The 18,055-nt window shown below is 42.9% G+C and overlaps 2 protein-coding genes across 2 annotated transcripts in view; one reads left to right on the top strand and one right to left on the bottom strand.

Annotated features, from left to right (window-relative positions):
• The window catches only part of COG7 (component of oligomeric golgi complex 7), a 119,055-nt gene extending 115,522 nt beyond the window's left edge, over positions 1-3,533 (top strand). Inside the window, exon 18 of the mRNA XM_082260267.1 lies at positions 3,178-3,533. Within this exon, the coding sequence (XP_082116393.1) occupies positions 3,178-3,344 (167 nt within the window). The 3' untranslated portion in view covers positions 3,345-3,533. The remainder of the gene's footprint in view (positions 1-3,177) is intronic.
• Positions 3,534-12,185: 8,652 nt separating this feature from the next.
• Positions 12,186-18,055, bottom strand: part of SCNN1B (sodium channel epithelial 1 subunit beta) — a 148,507-nt gene continuing 142,637 nt past the window's right edge. The window contains exons 12-13 of the mRNA XM_082260268.1: positions 16,615-16,690; positions 12,186-12,849 (exon numbers count right to left, since the gene is read on the bottom strand). Of these exons, the coding sequence (XP_082116394.1) occupies positions 12,499-12,849; positions 16,615-16,690 (427 nt within the window). The 3' untranslated portion in view covers positions 12,186-12,498. The remainder of the gene's footprint in view (positions 12,850-16,614; positions 16,691-18,055) is intronic.

Below are 18,055 nucleotides of genomic sequence, written 5' to 3'. Positions count from 1 at the left end.
GGCTTTGGCCTAGCAAAGAGCCCCTCCCCCGCCTTTACCTGCCTCATCTGTCTCATCAGATTCTGAATCTGATTAGGCTGCCACAAACGTAGGTCACCCTGCTGGGTCTGCAACCACGCGCCTGGAATCCCCTGATAGTGAGGATGATTCCTCCACGTCTGCAACTGCGCATGAAAAGACGCTGGTGGAAGCACTGATTGTATCTGTGCGTGAGACCTTGAAGATGGAGGACGCAACTGCAACAGAGGTGCAGGTTCCCTTTGGCACTCACAAGCCATCCAGAGCAGCAAAGGTGTTTCCTTTCCCTGCCTATTTTGACAGAATTGTCGCTAAAGAGTGGGTAGGACCAAAGCATCCCCTTGGGGTCCCTAAGCGCTTTACTAGGCACTACCCCTATGAGTAGTCCCTTATTAAGAAGTGGATCCTCCGGTTTCCAGATTGAACAACATGATTCTGGTTGAAGAGTCCCCAGCCTTTAAGGATTCGGCTGACAGGAAGACAGAGGCTGTTGCCGCAATATGTACACTCTGGCTGGTTTGGCACTGAGGCCAGTATTCACCATTGCCTTGGTGTCGCAAACTGTGACCGAGTGGGCTAAGCTTTTACACCATAACCTGGAGGGAAAACAGCTCCCCTCTGCCTTTGCTGAGCTTGTGGACCAGCTGGTCCAGGGGTTGCTGTTTATCTGTGATGCCTCTTTGGATGCGGCTACCTTAGTGGCACGGCTTTCTGTTTCGGCAGTGGTCCTGCGGCGTGTCTTTTGGTCCAAATGCTGGTCTGCGGACTAGACTTCTAAAAAGGTCTTGACTGATCGCCTGTTTGGAGCTACCCTGGGTGACATCCTAAAAGGGGGAGAAGAGTACCCTTTTTCCTCATGCTCCTAAGGGCAAGGAACCTCGTCATAGAGGTGGGCCTTCCTTCTCGGCTGATAAGAATTTTTTCGTCCCTGAGGGTTGACAAGGGCTTGAAGCCTTTCTGGGCCTCCTCTGGAGTATCTAAAAGAACCTGGTCTGGCAAACCCAACGTGGGTTTCTCTAGAATCGCGGACAAGGCTACTTCAGCACTCACCCGTATCAGGTGCGCCCTCACCCGTATCGGGGGTGCGGGGACGTCTTCGCTTGTTTCCGTACCCATGGACTTCCTTGGTACAAGACAAGTGGGTCCACTATGTCATTCGGTCTGGCTACAAGATCGAGTTTCTCTCTTCTACCCCGGCAAGGTTCTTTCTTTCCAACTTGCGCCTGTCCCCAGACTGCTCACAAGGTCTGTTTGGGGTGGTACAAGACCTGTTGCTTCAAGGGGTGATTGTCCTGGTTCCGACTTCGGAAAGTTTTCAGGGTTTTTACTCAAACCTGTTTACAGTTCCCAGGAAGGAAGGCAAAGTGCGTCCAATCCTGGACCTTAATGCACTAAACTGCTTTGTGCTGGTGCAGAAGTTCTGAATAGAGTCCATTCGCACAGTGGTGGTATTCCTGCATCAGGGGGATTTCCTTGCTTTTATCAACATCAAGGACGCCTACCTTCACTTTACAATATGTGCCGGTCACCAGCGCTTTCCCCGCTTTGCCGTGGGAGAGGTGTATTATCAGTTTGTGGTGTTTACCTTTTGGTCTCGCCTCCACTCCACGGGTCTTCACAAAAGTGTTAGACCCTTTGCTAGTTTTGTTACGCTGACGGGGGATCGCAGTGCTGGGCTACTTGAACAATCTCCTTCTGCGAGCGGAGTCTCCTACTGCTTTAGTGGAAAACCTGGAGATCACAATAGAAACTCTGCGGGAGTTCGGCTGGATTCTGAATTTTCAGAAGTCTGCACTGGTTCTGTCTACAAACCTGGACTATCTGGGCCTGACTCTGGACTCCGCCTTAACCAGAGTGCTCCTTCCGTTTGACAAACTCCAGCAATTGCAGGCTGGAATTTATCTCACTCCCTGGTGCGTACCTTTCTTTAGGGTGTCTGACATTTGGTTCCTCCAGTGCGGTCTCTGTTGCCGCCTTGGGACCTCATTTTGGTGCTTCCCTTTGAGAATCTTTGGGAGATTCCCCTGCTTACGCTGTCCCAGAAGGTCCTTTTTGGTAGCTATCACCTCTGAGCGCAGAGTGTCTGAACTGGCAGGGTTACCCTGTCGTTCACCTTACCTGGTGGTTCACAGAGATAAGGTGTTTCTTCACCCCTGTTCGTCATTCCTTCCAAAGGTTGTCTCTGTTTTTCATTTGAATGAAGACATTGTGTTGCCTTCCCTGTGTCCCAGGCCTAAACATCTGAAGGAAATTGCCTTGCATGCCTTGGATGTGATCTGGACAATTGGGGTGTACCTGGCAGCTACGGAGTCTTTCAGGAAGTCAGTCTCACTATTTGTGCTCGCAGATTGGCCTCGTAAGGGTTGTCCATTTCTTCTGCGACCATTTCCAGATAGGTCAGAAAGATAGTGATTCAGGCCTATTCCATCAAGGGTCAGGTTCCTCCTTTCCCTGTTAAGACACACTCTACAAAGGCGCTTAGTGTCTCCTGGCACTTCCATCATCAGGTGTCGGTGACACAGGTTTGCAAGGTGGCCACCTGGTCGTCAGTGCACACTTTCACAAAGTTTTATAAATTGGATGTGTTGGTATCTGCGGATACTTCTTTTGGCCTCAAGGTTTTGCAGGCTGCTGTTGAGAGAACCTGATCCTCTTTGAGGGTGTATTATTTTTTCCAGATGAGCTCCTGTTTCCTGGCTGGCTACTGTTTAGCCTTGGGAATTATTTTGCTGTTCCCACCCCTCCATGTTTAACACTGCTTTGGGACGTCCCAATGGTTAAGAATATCAGAAGCTGTGTCCGTCAATGAACGAAAGAGAAAATTGAATTTTTGACTTACCGTAAAATCGATTTCTCTGATGTTCATTGACAGACACAGCAACCATTCCTCTTTGGAGTTGTAATTCTTCTGACACTGCTTGTAACAAAACTGAGTACCTATAGTAGGGAGAGGGAGTATACCCCCTGGGACTGCCCATAGGCGTAGCCAGACTTTTTTTCTGCCTAGTGTCCTACTCCTGTAGGGGGCAGTATAACCCAATGGCTAAGAATATCAGGAGCTGTGTCAGTCAATCAACATCAGAGAAATGGATTTTATGGTAAGTCAAAACTCTCACATTTTTCTAACAATGTAACCTAATTATTTTTTATTTTTTCCAGATTATCTAATTAATGTGATGGATGCACTGGGTTTACATCCAACCCGCACTTTGCAGAGCATCGTCACCTTAATGAAAACCAAACCTGAAGATTACAGGCAAGCTGCAAAGGCCTTACCCAGGAAACTGTCATCCTCCATCGCAGCCATGAGAAGCATTGAGTACTAATAGAAACCCCACCTTTCACAATATACTGCCCTCAGTGTCCAGGTTATCATGTTGTTCTTGAATTTTATTTTCAAAAGGTTTATTTTAAAGGTGATGGACAAAAGTAGCGTGCAATATCACCTGTCTGATCAGATATTCAAAAATACTTCAAGCTTTACTGCCAATAAATAAAATTTTTATTAGAAACAATCTCGTGTTCATTTACGTCATAGAAAAAAAAAGCTGGGAGAAAATCCTTTACTGTATTACCTAAACAAATTGTGCTTAGTGGAGCAGTGCTTCAGATAATGTGAGGAATATGCTTGGTAGAGAAGTTATTCAGTGTATAAAGCTCATTACCCAAACGCAGTTAGCAAGGAGACCTGTAGGAGCAAATCTGGAGATCATACAAAACCATTAAAGTGGGACTCCAGGAAAACTGCTAAGCACAATTCACACCCCTAATTATCTGCCAAAGGTCTAGTACAAGGTTGTCAAACTAAATTTCATGCGGGCCACATCCCCATTATGGTTGCTCCCAAAAGGCTGGTTGTATCTGTAAGATTAGATGTCCAGAGCATCCTACTCCCCCTTACATCAAATGTCAAGGGTCCCCCCACCATCAGAAGTCAAGAGCCTCCCACCATACCTTATATCACATTGTACCCCCTCTACTTTGCTCTGCTGCCAGGAAAAAGCTGGAAAGCAGAATGTGCAGGGTCTGGAAGAGGATCAGAGGATGGTTGCCGTCTGCTGCCAGGGTCTGCTGAATGCTGGGACCAGGGAAGGTGGAGAGGAGGGGATGCTGCAGCTACATAGAGAAGCACGGGATCTGGTGGAGGAGTTCTGTCCTCTCTGCTTAAATGGCGGCACAGACAAAGGGAGTGCCGCAGATGCAGGAGAGGTGCGAGACGTCTCTCCACCGCCAGGCAGGTGATGCCATTACTGACTGTTCTGTCTTTCCAGATTTTTATGTCACTTGTCTGCTTATCAGGCAGTGGATCAGTGATACAGATTCATTGTTCAGTGAACAGAAAGGTGACACAGGAAGCTGTTAAGATAGTAAATAGGGGTTTTACCTGCGTGGGTGTGTGAAGTGGGCGAAATTTATGAATCACAAGTTTGACAAAATATGATTACAAATCTTTACAGTATATAGATATGTATGCGTGTGTGTGTGTGTGTGTGTGTATATATATATGGTGCCTCCATATATGTATTGCTTACTATGTACTATGAAAGCAAATATTTTACTTTCCATCCATCCGTAGATGTTGCCCATTGCATGCAATCAAATTGCATATTTAATTTTTCCAGTGTTGGATACAAATAAAAGGTAAACCTGACTGGCACTTTAGTGAACTGCCCAAGCCCCCCCCCCCCTCATTTTTCATTTGCTATAGTTATTATAGTCTGCTCTCACTATGGGGCTCACATATGTAAACCTCTAACAGGAACATTTCTTGTTATCCATAACCATTGAACTTCCAACTGTCATTTCTGCAGTACACGGGGAAATAAAGCAAGCCTTTGGAAAATGTTTGAGAGGGTATATGAAATATAGCTGTGTAATCAGAATTTTCCTTTAACCGCATTCATGCCTTTTTAATGCTTTCATGATCAGGCAGCTATGAGTAAATGTTAAATGTTAACTATCTGTTGTCACTGAAACAATAGCTCAAATTTTACTAAACAAACAATGTGACATGAGGACTACTAATAAAGACACTGTTAGACATTCTTTCTGCTTTTTACAAGCTTGTCATATTCTCCATTAAAACTAACAGGTGGAAAAATGAATAAGCTCTACACAAGCTGTTCAGATCATGCAAGGAACACAGTTACTGCCATGTCATTTGGCTACAGTAAAAGACAGACAGGAAAATAGGGCCAAACTGAAAATGTTTTTCTTTACCAAGATGCAGGGGAACGGATCAAAGGAGTGGGAGTGATAACATGTAACTAACGTCTGTTTCACAGAGGCGCTAATTCCGGTATTTAATGTTAGCCACCCTTTCTCCAGCTAGCTGAAGATGCTAGCCCTCTGTGTAAGGCAGCGGCAGTAATTGAAAGCTCAGGCATTGACACCAAATCAGAAGCAGTGGGTGCCCAGTTGGCTTTATGCTGTTGAAAGAGGAATATCGCAGGGCTGTCTGTGTATTTTCAGGCTGTATTGGTTGGGGGTGAGATAATGGGTAAAGCTGGGTAAAGACTATACAATCTTTTTTTACATTAGATTTACCAAAACCATATAATATGAGGTCAAACCTAAACACTTTCAATTTGTATGCAATCATGCAGGCCCTAGCACTACATAGCTGAAGGTAAATCTAAGGGTAAATCAAACAACAAAAGTTGTATGGTGTGTATCCAGCTTTAGATCCACTCTAAAGGAAATCTGTTGTGAGATATTCATGGAAGCTTCCATTGCTGACCATGCATTTCAAAAATTGTTGTCCTGCAGATGCATTTGCTTCAGTGTTTCCTAAGATGCTGACCTGGAAAGAGTATAGAGATTAGGAATTCTGATATTTTTCTATCTCAGTTACATGCATAATTCTGGTGTGTATCTCAAAAAGTATTACACAAGACACAGCTAGGCAACAAACCTTTTTAAAAAGGAAGCTACTAGTGGCAACCTGCATGCTTTTCTTGTGACAAAATTACTTCAAAAAGGCTGTGCTACATTTTTCTGTATTCTAGTTGACTGGTTGTCCTGCATTGTTTTACCCCAAACCCTAGTTCATAGATGCTGTGGATTCCATATCTCACAATAACAATGGCCAAAAACACTGAAACCTCTGGGTGTGACGTGGAATAAATTACTGTAATTTCAGACTTCATCTCAAGCAGTTGGCCCATGGGTGATTGATTTGCATTGCTCTGCTCATTATCCTACAATGAGGAATAAAAGCCTTTTGTTTTATTTGATTTGTGAAGAAAATGACTTAAAGATAACTTTGGTTTGAAGAAGGCATAATTGTACTTCAGCATGATTATACTAATTAAAGAACCAGAAACCTTTCCCTTTGTCCAAAATTCTGGGGAAGTGAAATGACACTGAACACTACAATCTGTACACTGGAAAGAATGAATAGAGTTCACAGAGCAGGGCACGATTGGGAGGATTCTGAAGAAGAGGTTATGTGACACAGCAAAAATCTCAGCAGAATAGGATCAGTACATAGGTACTTTTAGAGAACTGATGGAGAATCAGGCTAAGGCTGGGTTCACACTTATGCGAATTGGATGTAGGTTTTCCGCATCCAATTTGCATGACAAGAGAGTGTGCCTGGCTCTCAACAGAGCCAGTTCACACATCTTCGGGGCAGCCACGGAGCGCACTGCAGAAGGGTCCTATGCATCTCCGTTTTCAGGCAAGTCCGAATTCAGGCAAAAATTGGGGCCTGATTCGTCCCTCAAACGGAGAACAGGGATGCACTAGACCCCTGCTGTGAGTCGAATCCATATTAAGTGTGAACCCAACTTTACTATAAGGGCAAACCAAAAACACCATCAAGCGCTCAATCCCAGGACTTCCCCAAACAGGACTAAGATAGGCAATGCTTTCAGCGTTGCAGCCCTCCTCGGACCGGGCGGTCCCTCTAAGCACTGAAAAAATATACACAAGAGGGTGCAAATGCCTTGTGAAGGGGTAGGCAACCTTAAAGATGTGGAGATCTTCTTGAACGTAATGGAAAAGTCAGAGATCACCGGGCATAGTGTCCCCTCCTCACACCTGATATAAACCTCTAGTTTCCTTACTACCGTGTCACAACCGTTTGCATTGCACGACAATCATGGGTTTAAAACAGATGATGAGGAGGCAACATATCGCCTCCTCACCACCTTTCAAACACACTCAGATCCCTTTTCAGAGAAGCTGCAATGCCTGCTGCACTTTTGAATGAGCCCTTAGTTGCATTCCACAGCGGAACCCTAGGGCTCGTTCACATGTAAAGTTGGGGGGTAGTAAAACTCTGCATTTGAGTTCCCTGCCCCCCAAACCCTTCCCCCTTTAGCTGCTGAGACAGCAGCCAAAAGTGTACAAACGCTGCAGCAGGAATTAAGCTCCCTGTTGCTTTTGGTTGGTGCTACCTCCTGCCAATCGCAACCCATTCAAGTAAATGGTGCCACTCTGCAAGTGCCCTGCAACTGCATTCTTCTGCGGGGTCCAAGGGGTTAAAGCAGGTGGTGAGAAAGCAACACAATGCTGTCTGCTTTAACCCCTTGTTAGCTGTACTGCACACAGTTGCAGGGCATTTGCAGAGTGGCCTTATTCAGTTGAATGGGTCATGTTTGGCAAATGCTACACCCACCAACCATAACAGGGCGTATAACTCATGCTGCATCTGCGACATGTGTACAGTGCTGGCCTCTGCAGCTTAAGAGTTTGCGGTTGGGGCGAGGGGGGGGGGGCGTTAACAACATGTCTTACCACTCCCCAAACTGCAAATGTAAATTAACCCTTAATGTTCTGAGCCCATTATAAGGCTTCTTTTACAATGATGTGCTGTGGTTTACCTGCTGCGCAGTGCATTCGCAACTTTCCTGGGTTAGCTGAGCTTTGCCAAAGGCTTCTATTAAAATTACAGCAAAACTCCTGCATTCAGAAAGTGCACAAAAACCCACAGAATATAATTGAAGTCTATGGCTAAGCGCAGAAAACCCGCAGGAAAGCTGCAGGTACAATGCACTGCACCCACGGTCTTGGTAAATTGCAGTACATCACTGTGAAAGTAGCCTTATACTATTATGCCCAGTGTATTGTTTCACACTGACCTGAAGATCTCTTCTTTCCTGTTGCTGGCACCACTCTGGAGACCGCTAGCAAGGATAAGAGATGGAGTGCAGTTGGTATCAATCCACATTGGACAGGAGCCAGCACTACAGAGGAGGCAACGGCTTATGCGGCTCTTGCTCTGTATTACAGCTCCAAATTTACAAGTAGTCCCTCTGCATTGTACTCTGACACTCTGATGCTCTGGAAAGGCAGGTCAGCAAGCCCAGGCCGCGATCTACGGGTATATCACAATCTACATGTTGCTGACCCCCTGCCTAGTGCATTACCACAAAGTGGGAATAAAATCAAGCATGTCATATACAACGTTCCAACTGGTGAGACGGGTGACTCTACGGCCACATGGTGGAAAATCTTACACGTTTCGGGGGACAGACCCTCTTCGTCAGAGCTCACTGTAAGCGCAAGTTCACGCTGAAGGTCTTCTTACTGTATACTGTAAGTGTAGGGTCTACTTTATTTGAAAGCACCAGCATTGGAATATACATATGTTGAAATTACTTACAAAAGAATAAAACTGAAAGCAGTCTTTCACTCAAAACTATCCCCAAACTGTTTGCACACCCCACTCCTCTTTGTGAAAAATGAATAGCTCTAAAATAAAAACTTACAAAAAAAAAAAAAAACAATTACCAATAAAAAGTTACTTATTTTAGACTCTGGCTTACATCTAGATGCCAGTGACATTATAGGGCCTTATAGCATCCTGGGAAACCTAAGTATGCACAATTTTGCTGGAATGCACTTTCTTCACATTGCAAGTTTTAATGTGTTTTTTAGTGTATTTTTTCTTTTTTCAAGAACTGCATTTCAAAGTCCAAGTAGGCAGATCACGCAAGTCAGCATTAAAGTGGTTGTAAACGATCACCTTGTAAAACAACCCACTCAGTTTGAAATAGACATGAAAGGAAACAGTTGTGTATAGTTAAAAAAACATATTATAAATACTTCTTTTCCTTTTTATATGTGACTACATTTCCTGTGTTCCTTCTGTTCTCAGCTGAATAAGAGCTGAGGGAAGGAGAAGCAGCAGGACATTAAGCTTCCCAGTGGCAGCATGTGCAGGGGGGCCATGTCAGGACAGGTCTGGTTATTGGAAAAGAGTACACTGAATCCCTAGCATAGCTAGAGAACAGACCACACTGTGCTCTCCAGCTTAGTGTGGTCAGTTTTTAATATGAAAGCAGAGGCAGGAACACTAGAGTTTTCACACAAAGGAAGTAATACAAAGAGAAGATACTTTTTCATACAAGTACACGGTACAGCAGACACATATCAGGAATATAAAATGTTGGGGTAACAAATGCTTAAGATCGGAATTACTAACCTCTATACTTGTTTGAGGTCCATGACTCATGGAGGCTACAGGAGGAGAATGATAGCCAGGAAACAAGTGTTATTAGAAAAAATAGCAATAGAAGCCTCTGTATCTCCTCAGTACAATCACCTTGAATCTGAGTTCTGTGTAATGCTATGTAATAAATACTGGATCTTAACAAGATTGCTGCATTAAGGTCCCTTTTTGATCATTCTTTAGCATTGGGAGTCCTAATGCTAAAGAATGGAAGATCAAGAGGAGTGTTAATGGCAAATTTTTTTTTTTTTGGAAAGGAGTTTATATACTAACAGGAAGGTGCACGGGGTGATCACATAGTGACTAGTGGGCTTGGAAACACATTTCCACAGTGGTTATAAGATAGCACTGGCACCATTTCACAATTTATGTTTTAAAGGGTATTACACTATATACTTTATTTTTGTTTTTGCAAGTTTTTAGGAATAGACACGTTTCTCAGGGGCTGCAATTGCAACTGGGACCCATGCTCCAGGGGGCCTGTGTGGCTCCCCTGTACACCTGGATAAGAGGGGCGGCGGGGGCAGCATGTAGAGAAATCACTGTCCTCCTTTTTCCTCCTCTAGCTGCAGGAGTTCCTCTGTGTGCTGCCCCCGCCACTCATCCTATCCAGTTCACTTGTATTCTGCTATCTCTGGGCCCTTGTGCTCCCCTGCCCCCCCCCCCCCCCCCCAACTATGCTCCCTCCTCTCTCCTGCTGGCTGCTGCAGGGGGTGTGTCACACTAGAGAACCAGGAAGGGGTTGGTAAATATGTAATTTACCAGCTCCTTCCTTTTCTGAATGGACAGAGTCATAGTCAGTGACACTGTAAAAAAAATAAAATTAAATGATAAAAAAAATAATACAATTAAAATACCAAAAAAAAAAAACTGACACCAGTGGGTGAACTTCCAGGATTGCAAAGGTCACACTTGCAACCGGGCCCTGGCATTCCACCACCGTGGGGAGGCCCCAAAATAGCAGGAAGGGGGCCCACTGCAGAACTTGTGAAAGGGTCCCGCTGCGGGACTGTAATAAAGGGTCCTGCAATGAGAGTAAAGGGCCCCAGGATCAATGGTAGTGGTTCCCCAGGCTTGAAGGGAAGGGCCCAGGCCGGTTTCTTGCACCGGGGCCCTGAAGGTTCTAGTTACGCCTCTGACATTTCTAAACACATTTTTGTGAGTAGCACATATTATACTTTGTGAAAAAAGGTATTACACTATATATTCCTCTTTGGATGCTTCTGACACCCATTTGGAGAAAGGGGAGGAATATTTTTCCAGAGAGGGTATAAAAGCACAGAGAAGGGTTAAATTGTAGTCTTATGGATGGCTGTTTTTGAAAAGGTGGAGGGTAAGGGTGTACATATAAGAACACATCTTGTGGTCTATTGGAGACGTTTTTTATCATTGTTGATGTAAGCACATTATAATGATACAGTTGATACACATGTGGAGTTAAACATACTACACTATATAGTTTTTCTTGGACTATAAGGGGTTCAGGATCCCTTGAATTAAACTTTTATGGACTGGGGAGTGAAGGATTATAATAGTTAGCGTTGATTTTATATTTGTTGTTTTTCTCTGCTGGGATTGCGGAGTATTTTCAGCTGCAGCTAAGATTGAGGAATTTACTTTTCTAGCCTCTAAACCACTAAATTTTAAAAGATCAAAATTGTCACTGACCATCCAACAAGGTCAGTATAAAGGAAGTATTATTGTGCTTCCTCAAGTCTGTACTTTTTATTTTCTCTATTTCTGTTTCCTATATCACCAAACAAATTCAAATTTCTAAAGCAGGTTAAAACGTGATCAGTGGTCAGGAAGAACTTTTCTTTTCTGGAATTTATTTGCATCATACTTTCCTTATACAAGGGGCAGCAAGAAGTAGCTTGGTAATGGATCACTAGATTACAGACAAAGCGCAAGATCCAGATGAAAAACTGACCTATTGACTAAAGCCTCGTACACACGCAACGAATTTCTGCCGACCGGTCGTCCATCTTTTGTCCAGAGTTGTGTTTCGTTGGTTGGAATGTGCCTAGACTGCACACAAATTTTCCAACACGACAGAATTCTACTTCAGAAGTGATGTTATGTGTTGGATTGCTTTCTTTGTGTTCTTTCATCTCTGAGCATGCCTAGTCGTGCTCATAAGATTTTTCCCCATCAAAATCTGTACTAATGAGACGAAAATCTGACGTGTTTTGACGGTCGACAAAAATTATATAGCCTGCACACCAGGATTTTTTCGGCCGAAAAGTCGGAGTCGGTTGTCGGAAGCACCATACTAACAAGCCGAAAATCGGCAGATCGGTCGTCGGACGAAATTCCCGACCGAATTTCTACTCGTGTGTACGGGGCTTAAGTAACCTGGGTGCCCTGTATGCTTCTCAGAGCCTAATTTAATTTTCAGCAGAAGTTTAGTGGAGTCATGAAAGATCAATTACACAATTTTCATACACTGGTTTTTACAGGAGTTTTATTAACATTCATAGATACATTTATGAATGTGGCTGTATATTAACAGAAGTTATGTCAAAAGAAGCTAAAAGAAAATTAATGGTTTACTTCTTAAGTAATCTCCTAGGAAATAACTCCCGATTTAAATGTGCTGCCGAAGACGGCAGACAACACAAGGCAATACTTTTGCAGCAGATTTACATAAATGTAATATATCTCTTTTTTTTATATAGATGCATTTTATTTTACATACAAAATTCACATTATATATAATTTGTATAATGGCCCTTTAAGTAAAGTTTAGTTAACCAGGCTCATTGTTTTTACCATTGCTTATGTATATCCCTCTACTGGACCAGATTAAAAAGGTACTGGAAAAGAAGACATCTGGTCTCTTTGGTCAAACTTCTTCAGCACTAAACATGTGCTTCTTGTGGTCATGCCATATAACTATTACTCAGTAATTATAATTTATTCTTACACAATATTATAATAGTAGATGCGTTGAAAATATTGACTAGTTAATAATTAACAGATGAACACTGTGTGTTAGTAGTCATTCTATAATTATAACATTACGATTCATCATCGCTGGATATTACATCAATTGCATCTATCTGTTGCATGCGCAGAGAGTCGTAGTTCGGAGGTGGAGTGCCGGGTATCGGCATGCTAACTTGATTTGAATCTTCATGCTGGAAACCAGGATTAGAATAGGACTCTACCAGCTCAGCCACGGTTGGTGGTGGATCATTATACTGTGGACGTCGCCTCTTTTGCCTTCTGTCTCTGTTCCAAGCTAGGATCTTGAGGATAGTGATCCAAATGCAGTCTATGATGATCTCTCCAAACTCAATGATGCACAAGACTGAGCCCCCCATCCAGAATCCAAACTGACCTCCCAGGTTTGACAGCAGCAACACTACCTGTTGGATAGAAAATACACTGAGAAGTAAGATCAGGTAAGGCTTAACAGAAACCAACACTGAACCAATCAGGACTGATGTTGCTTATAAAATTCAACCTATGCTAAAGTGGAATGTAACAAGAAGAGTCAATGTGACCCTGTCAATGAAATAAAAATGATAAACAAAAATCTCCTGTAAAAGAAGACTCCTAAAGTATACATACCCCTCTAAGTTGTCATGCAGTTTACGGTTCACCACCCTGATGTTTTTGTCTGTACTCCCTATTTTCAAGGCATACGTGCCTAATAAAATTTTGCACTATTTTTCATATATCTGTCTGGAGTGCCCTTAGTTGGTGTTTTGGGGTCGTGATTGACAGACCTTGGTCTGAGCTTCAACACTTCCCCATTCTTTTCTTCTTTTTGTCTTATATACCCCTCTAAGTGCTCATTCGTGGAATCGTTGTTCTACTGCACGGCAAAACTGACAAAAGAGTATGTCAGATGCCAGTGTTCCCACCGAACTTTATGGTTCCTCCCACCAGCCTCTACATCATTACAGGGCGCAGATATGATAGGGACTGGTGAGAAGGACCACAGAGAATGGTGAGAGGGGCGCAAGCTTCTGTCACATCCAAGTGTGTCAGTTGTAGGAGCCCAATAACATGTTTCTCTGCTTTACACCCCTAAATTAGGCATTTAACCCTTACTATCCTGGGGGGAGGGGGCACCCACAAGTTATTTTAAAAAGCTGCCTGGAATTCAGCTTTAAAGCAACCCTGTCTCTATAGTATAGAAATTAGATTAAGCCATAAAGATAAAAATCGCCAGTAAATACCCTTCCTGCTGCCGCCTAAGGTATGCCGATCCTGAGAAATGGTCCACTGAAATGCACACTTCTGGGAGTGTCCATCCCCTGGGTTCTAGTTCTCACTGGGTCCTCCCTCTCACCTCCACCCATTAAAAGGTACAGGAGTGACTGGAAAATCAGTAGGAGGAACCAGTGAGAGTAGCGGGGGACCACAGAGATGGACACCCCCAGAGGTTTTGGTTTCAGTGTGGACTTCAACAGAATTCTCAGGGTTGAGAAAGCATTCAGAGATGCTAGCAGCAGGAAATTTTAGTATTTGCTGACTTCTAAATTCTATAACAAAGTGACAAGGTTACTTTATGCCCAAATGGTGAGGAACAAACTTTTCTTCAACCAGAAAAAGCTATGTCAATGCTAAAATTGGCAGCAGATTTTGAATGACGGTTCATTGGATCTCCCTCAGGGTAAAGTATCTTCTGCAGTGACTGCATTCCTGAAACTTGTAATTTCGCTTCTGAGACACATAGACATTTATACTAATGGATAGGGGAGGGAAGAATACTGCTAATACAGGTGTATTTGGAGAACACTTGTGACAGTGTGAGGATCTGGTTGCCGGCCAAATATTTAGAAATGGATTGGTTGCATGTATTGCACAGCCCCATATGCTGTCCTTACAGTGCACACCTCTCTTTGCTTCTCCCTTGCTATCTGTTGTATAGCTCCTGTTCATCGCTTGGTATCTCCACCCTACTCCATCCCATTCCCACCTGTCTGGTGTCTTCGTTCTTTCTACTGCTATTTTATCGGGTGTGTCAATTTGCCTCTTGCTGGTACATACTCGTCTGATCCATGTCCAGTTTCTATGTGCTTAGCTGCTGCTTTGTTTGCTATGACCTAAGTATTTAGCCTTGCTTTTGTCTAGTCTGTTTTCCTGGTAACCTTATTTTCCCAGCACTAGCTGTTGTTTGTGTGGTCTTTTCTGGTAAATGTCTTTCCCGACACATGTTGTTTGATAGTTTATGTTGGTGTGGTCTCTCCTGACAACCTCCTTTCCAAGTACAAGCTGTCCACTTGCATCTGTCTTTGGGGTATGATCAAGTGCCTTATTATACACCTGGAGCTCATATGTGTCAGTCAGTCTGTTTGTCTGTTTTGGTGAGGGTCCTAGTCTGGGGAGTGTTTTTGCACACAATTCCATCACCACTATTCGTTGCTTTGGCAAAATTCAGTTCTTGCCCACTTACAAGCCATGTCCACCCACTAGTGACACACTCTTTGGTCGTTGTTCCTTCTGTCCCTGTGTATCATAGTTATCACGTTTAAGTTCACATGATTCTGATCCCTGGTCTTGGCTGACTATGTCCTCTGGCAGTTGACCCGCAGTAAAGCTTCAGGTCACAATTTTGCCTACATTTTCCCTCAGTACTGCATTAGAAGCATCAAAGCCTCTTAATCTGACCAACAGTCTCCTGCTGGTCCTGACACACCAGACTAATTTTATTTTTTTTTTTCCAAAAAGTAACTAATTTTTATTTTCCCTAGCAGCATGAGCAGTGGTAACCCACAGAAATAGAATGTCACCCGCTGCACCCATTAAGCTGCCAATAAACTAGGAAACTAATGTCTGGCTGTAAATATATATATTTTTTAATATGGCAAAAGAGTCTAATAAGTGTGTGCATGCTGTAGCTGGACTAAATAATTATACTGTTTAGAGGATTGAGGCTGGAGTGACTTGTGGGGAGTAATTCACTTTTATGGACAGTAAAATTTACAGAGAGATTACAAAGTAATTACATGGTGAGAAATGATATCTCTGATAACACAGTAGAATCAATATTTTCTTAACACCAACAGAAAGGTCAGACACTTCCTCTTCCTGGGACTTGTGTATGGAAGTGTTGTATAGGCGAGCACCTTTTTACATGTAGCAATCAATCAACTTCCTCTGTTTTTGTTCCAAATTTAAAGCTCAACTCCAGGCACAACTATGTTGTTTTCCAATCATTAATACTCAAATTATTACCATCATTTTGTTATTACCACAAGCTCTTACAGTGATGATGTTTGTGCTATGCTTTGTGAATGGCACAGGAGAGTGAAGGAGTACGATGGAACAACACTCAAACTGGTGCAGTTCATAGGACATTTCCAGTGCAGTGGACGCCAGAAGTACAGCTCCAGCGCTCAGAAGTGCTTAGAGATTTCTTTAAGTAATAACATAATGAAAGTGTTAATTTTATTATTAAAGAAACAAAAAAATAGTTGTTCCTGGAGTTGTGCTCTAAAGCTGAAGTTTAGGTATTTTACATAGTTAGATTGGTCCAGCTTGTACCAATGAAAGTAAGTATGTGCCATATCTGTGGGATCCTCCTAGAAACTGGCAATCACTGTAGTAGGCACTGATACTGTGTCGATTGCCACTAGCTTTCCTGTCCAGTGGCGAGTGGCTGCCCTGCTGTTTACTGGGCACAGAGGGTTATCTGCTCAACCCAGATGCTATTTAGTGAATGCAAAGTGTTCTCTCATTGGACGAGGTGAAGATTGTGACATCATCGCCCACCTCTCTACCTCTTCCAATCATGGAACGCTTTGAAATTATTGAGGACATAAAAAGTGTTCCCTGAATGGCACCTGTGTCGAGTGAGCAGCTTTATGTGTTCAGAATGTAGTAGTGCAGCCGCTCGACAAACGACCCGCAAGCAAGTGGAAATCACGGTAGTAGCGGTGCCTACTACAGTGATTTTCAACTTCCATGGGGATACCAATGTAACTATGAAAAAATTGACATACGTAACTGTTAGCTTTAAGACAGAACATGATAAATAGAGTCTGATTGGTTGTTATAGGAAAAAAGAACTCTATAAAGCCACTTTATATGTAAGGTCTGTTACATTTGTGTGCCAGTAGGGGGCAAATTCTGCTATTACTCAAATACTCTCTATAGAGCTTCCTTCCAGTCCCACTTACCGTGGTGGTTGCTGACTCTGAAATACTGCGGTAGTTAAACTCTTCAAAGTAGATATTCAGCCTCATGATGCCATCCCTGAAAACAATAACGAATGAAAGTGATAGGTTTAAAATAGTGATTTCCTGAATTCTACAATACAAACTAGAATTGTAATAGTCGAAAGGTGTGACCACTGAACCTACTGCATCTAGATTATGAGAATTTGGCAAGGATTTAAAGTAAATGTAAACCTTAACTGGATGACATTCAGTTTTTTTAAACACTGTGTATCATAAATAACGGCCATTTTAAAAAATACTATTTTCACTTTATTTACTTTTTTTTTGTAGCTTAGCAATCCTAGTCTCCAGCAGCCACACTCTATTTATGTGCACTTCAGCAATTGGTGCATTACATTTACAAGGGTGGGTTTTTTTTATGGCAACAAAAGTGGATCATGCCTGTGTAATATGTGTAATATGTGTTGAAATGGCTACCTGTGTCTCTATTAAATAGACAATGCAGGAGCACAAATTTTATTTTCATTGAGGGACATTGGAAGTCATTCGCCTTCAAGTGGAACTTTTAATCAGAAAATTAAGTCCTAGATCACTTTAGGCTGGCCCCTTTTGTAGGTATAGCAGTGTACAACATTAAAAATGGGACCTTTACTGTTTAAAATCCAGTAATACACTATCTCACCCTGCTCTGCACATGCTCAGCTGCTCTCTATTTGTAGGCACTGCTGAATTTGTAGAGTCTGATCTGCTGATAGCCTACAGATTTACTGTTGTTCAGTAGCTCTAGACTTCAGTAAAATGGAAACCTCTAGCAAGAAGAAACAGGAACAATGGAGGCAATTTACTGCACACACCACATTTGGTAGCAAAATTAATAATGTGGAATGTAGTTTTCTTGCTAAAGAACAATATTTGTATCAAGTTTTTATGGGTATTCCACTTTTAGTTCATACTGCCAACTACAGAAAGATTGGACACTAGCAAACAAAACCTGTAGGCCAGCCCAGGTTAAACTCTCCAACTACCAGCATGCCTTACGTTTTTACTAGTGTCCTAGGAGGATTTCTTCAATGTCCTTTCTACAATGTTGCTAGAGCTGATATCTGGCCATAGTAAGCCATAGTAAGCTACTTGGCCTGGCCATAGTTAGTCGGGCTTTTGAAGTGCCACATCTGGATCCTGCTGGTGTGGACTTTGTGGGGATAGCCTGGAAGTGACCTCTGGGCACTAGGCTCCATATATTTGGCTTTCTAGACACCATTCTGGTAACAAGTTAGCCTAGGAGCGCTTTCCAGATCCAAAGCCATTGGTACTGCCTCTGCACTTGCCCGGTCTCTGAAGGCTCACTCTATGACCAGGCCAATTGGGCTGAACTCTAGGAGACCATTCATTCACTTAGATGAATTTCCCCCTTTTTGCTGGTTTCAACTGTGGTAGGGGT

The sequence above is a fragment of the Pelophylax lessonae genome (genome assembly GCF_965119305.1).
Source record: "Pelophylax lessonae genome assembly, chromosome: 6".
Lineage (NCBI taxonomy): Eukaryota > Metazoa > Chordata > Amphibia > Anura > Ranidae > Pelophylax > Pelophylax lessonae.
Note: the sequence above shows the minus strand (reverse complement) of the source record. Positions and strands in the feature narration are given on the sequence as shown.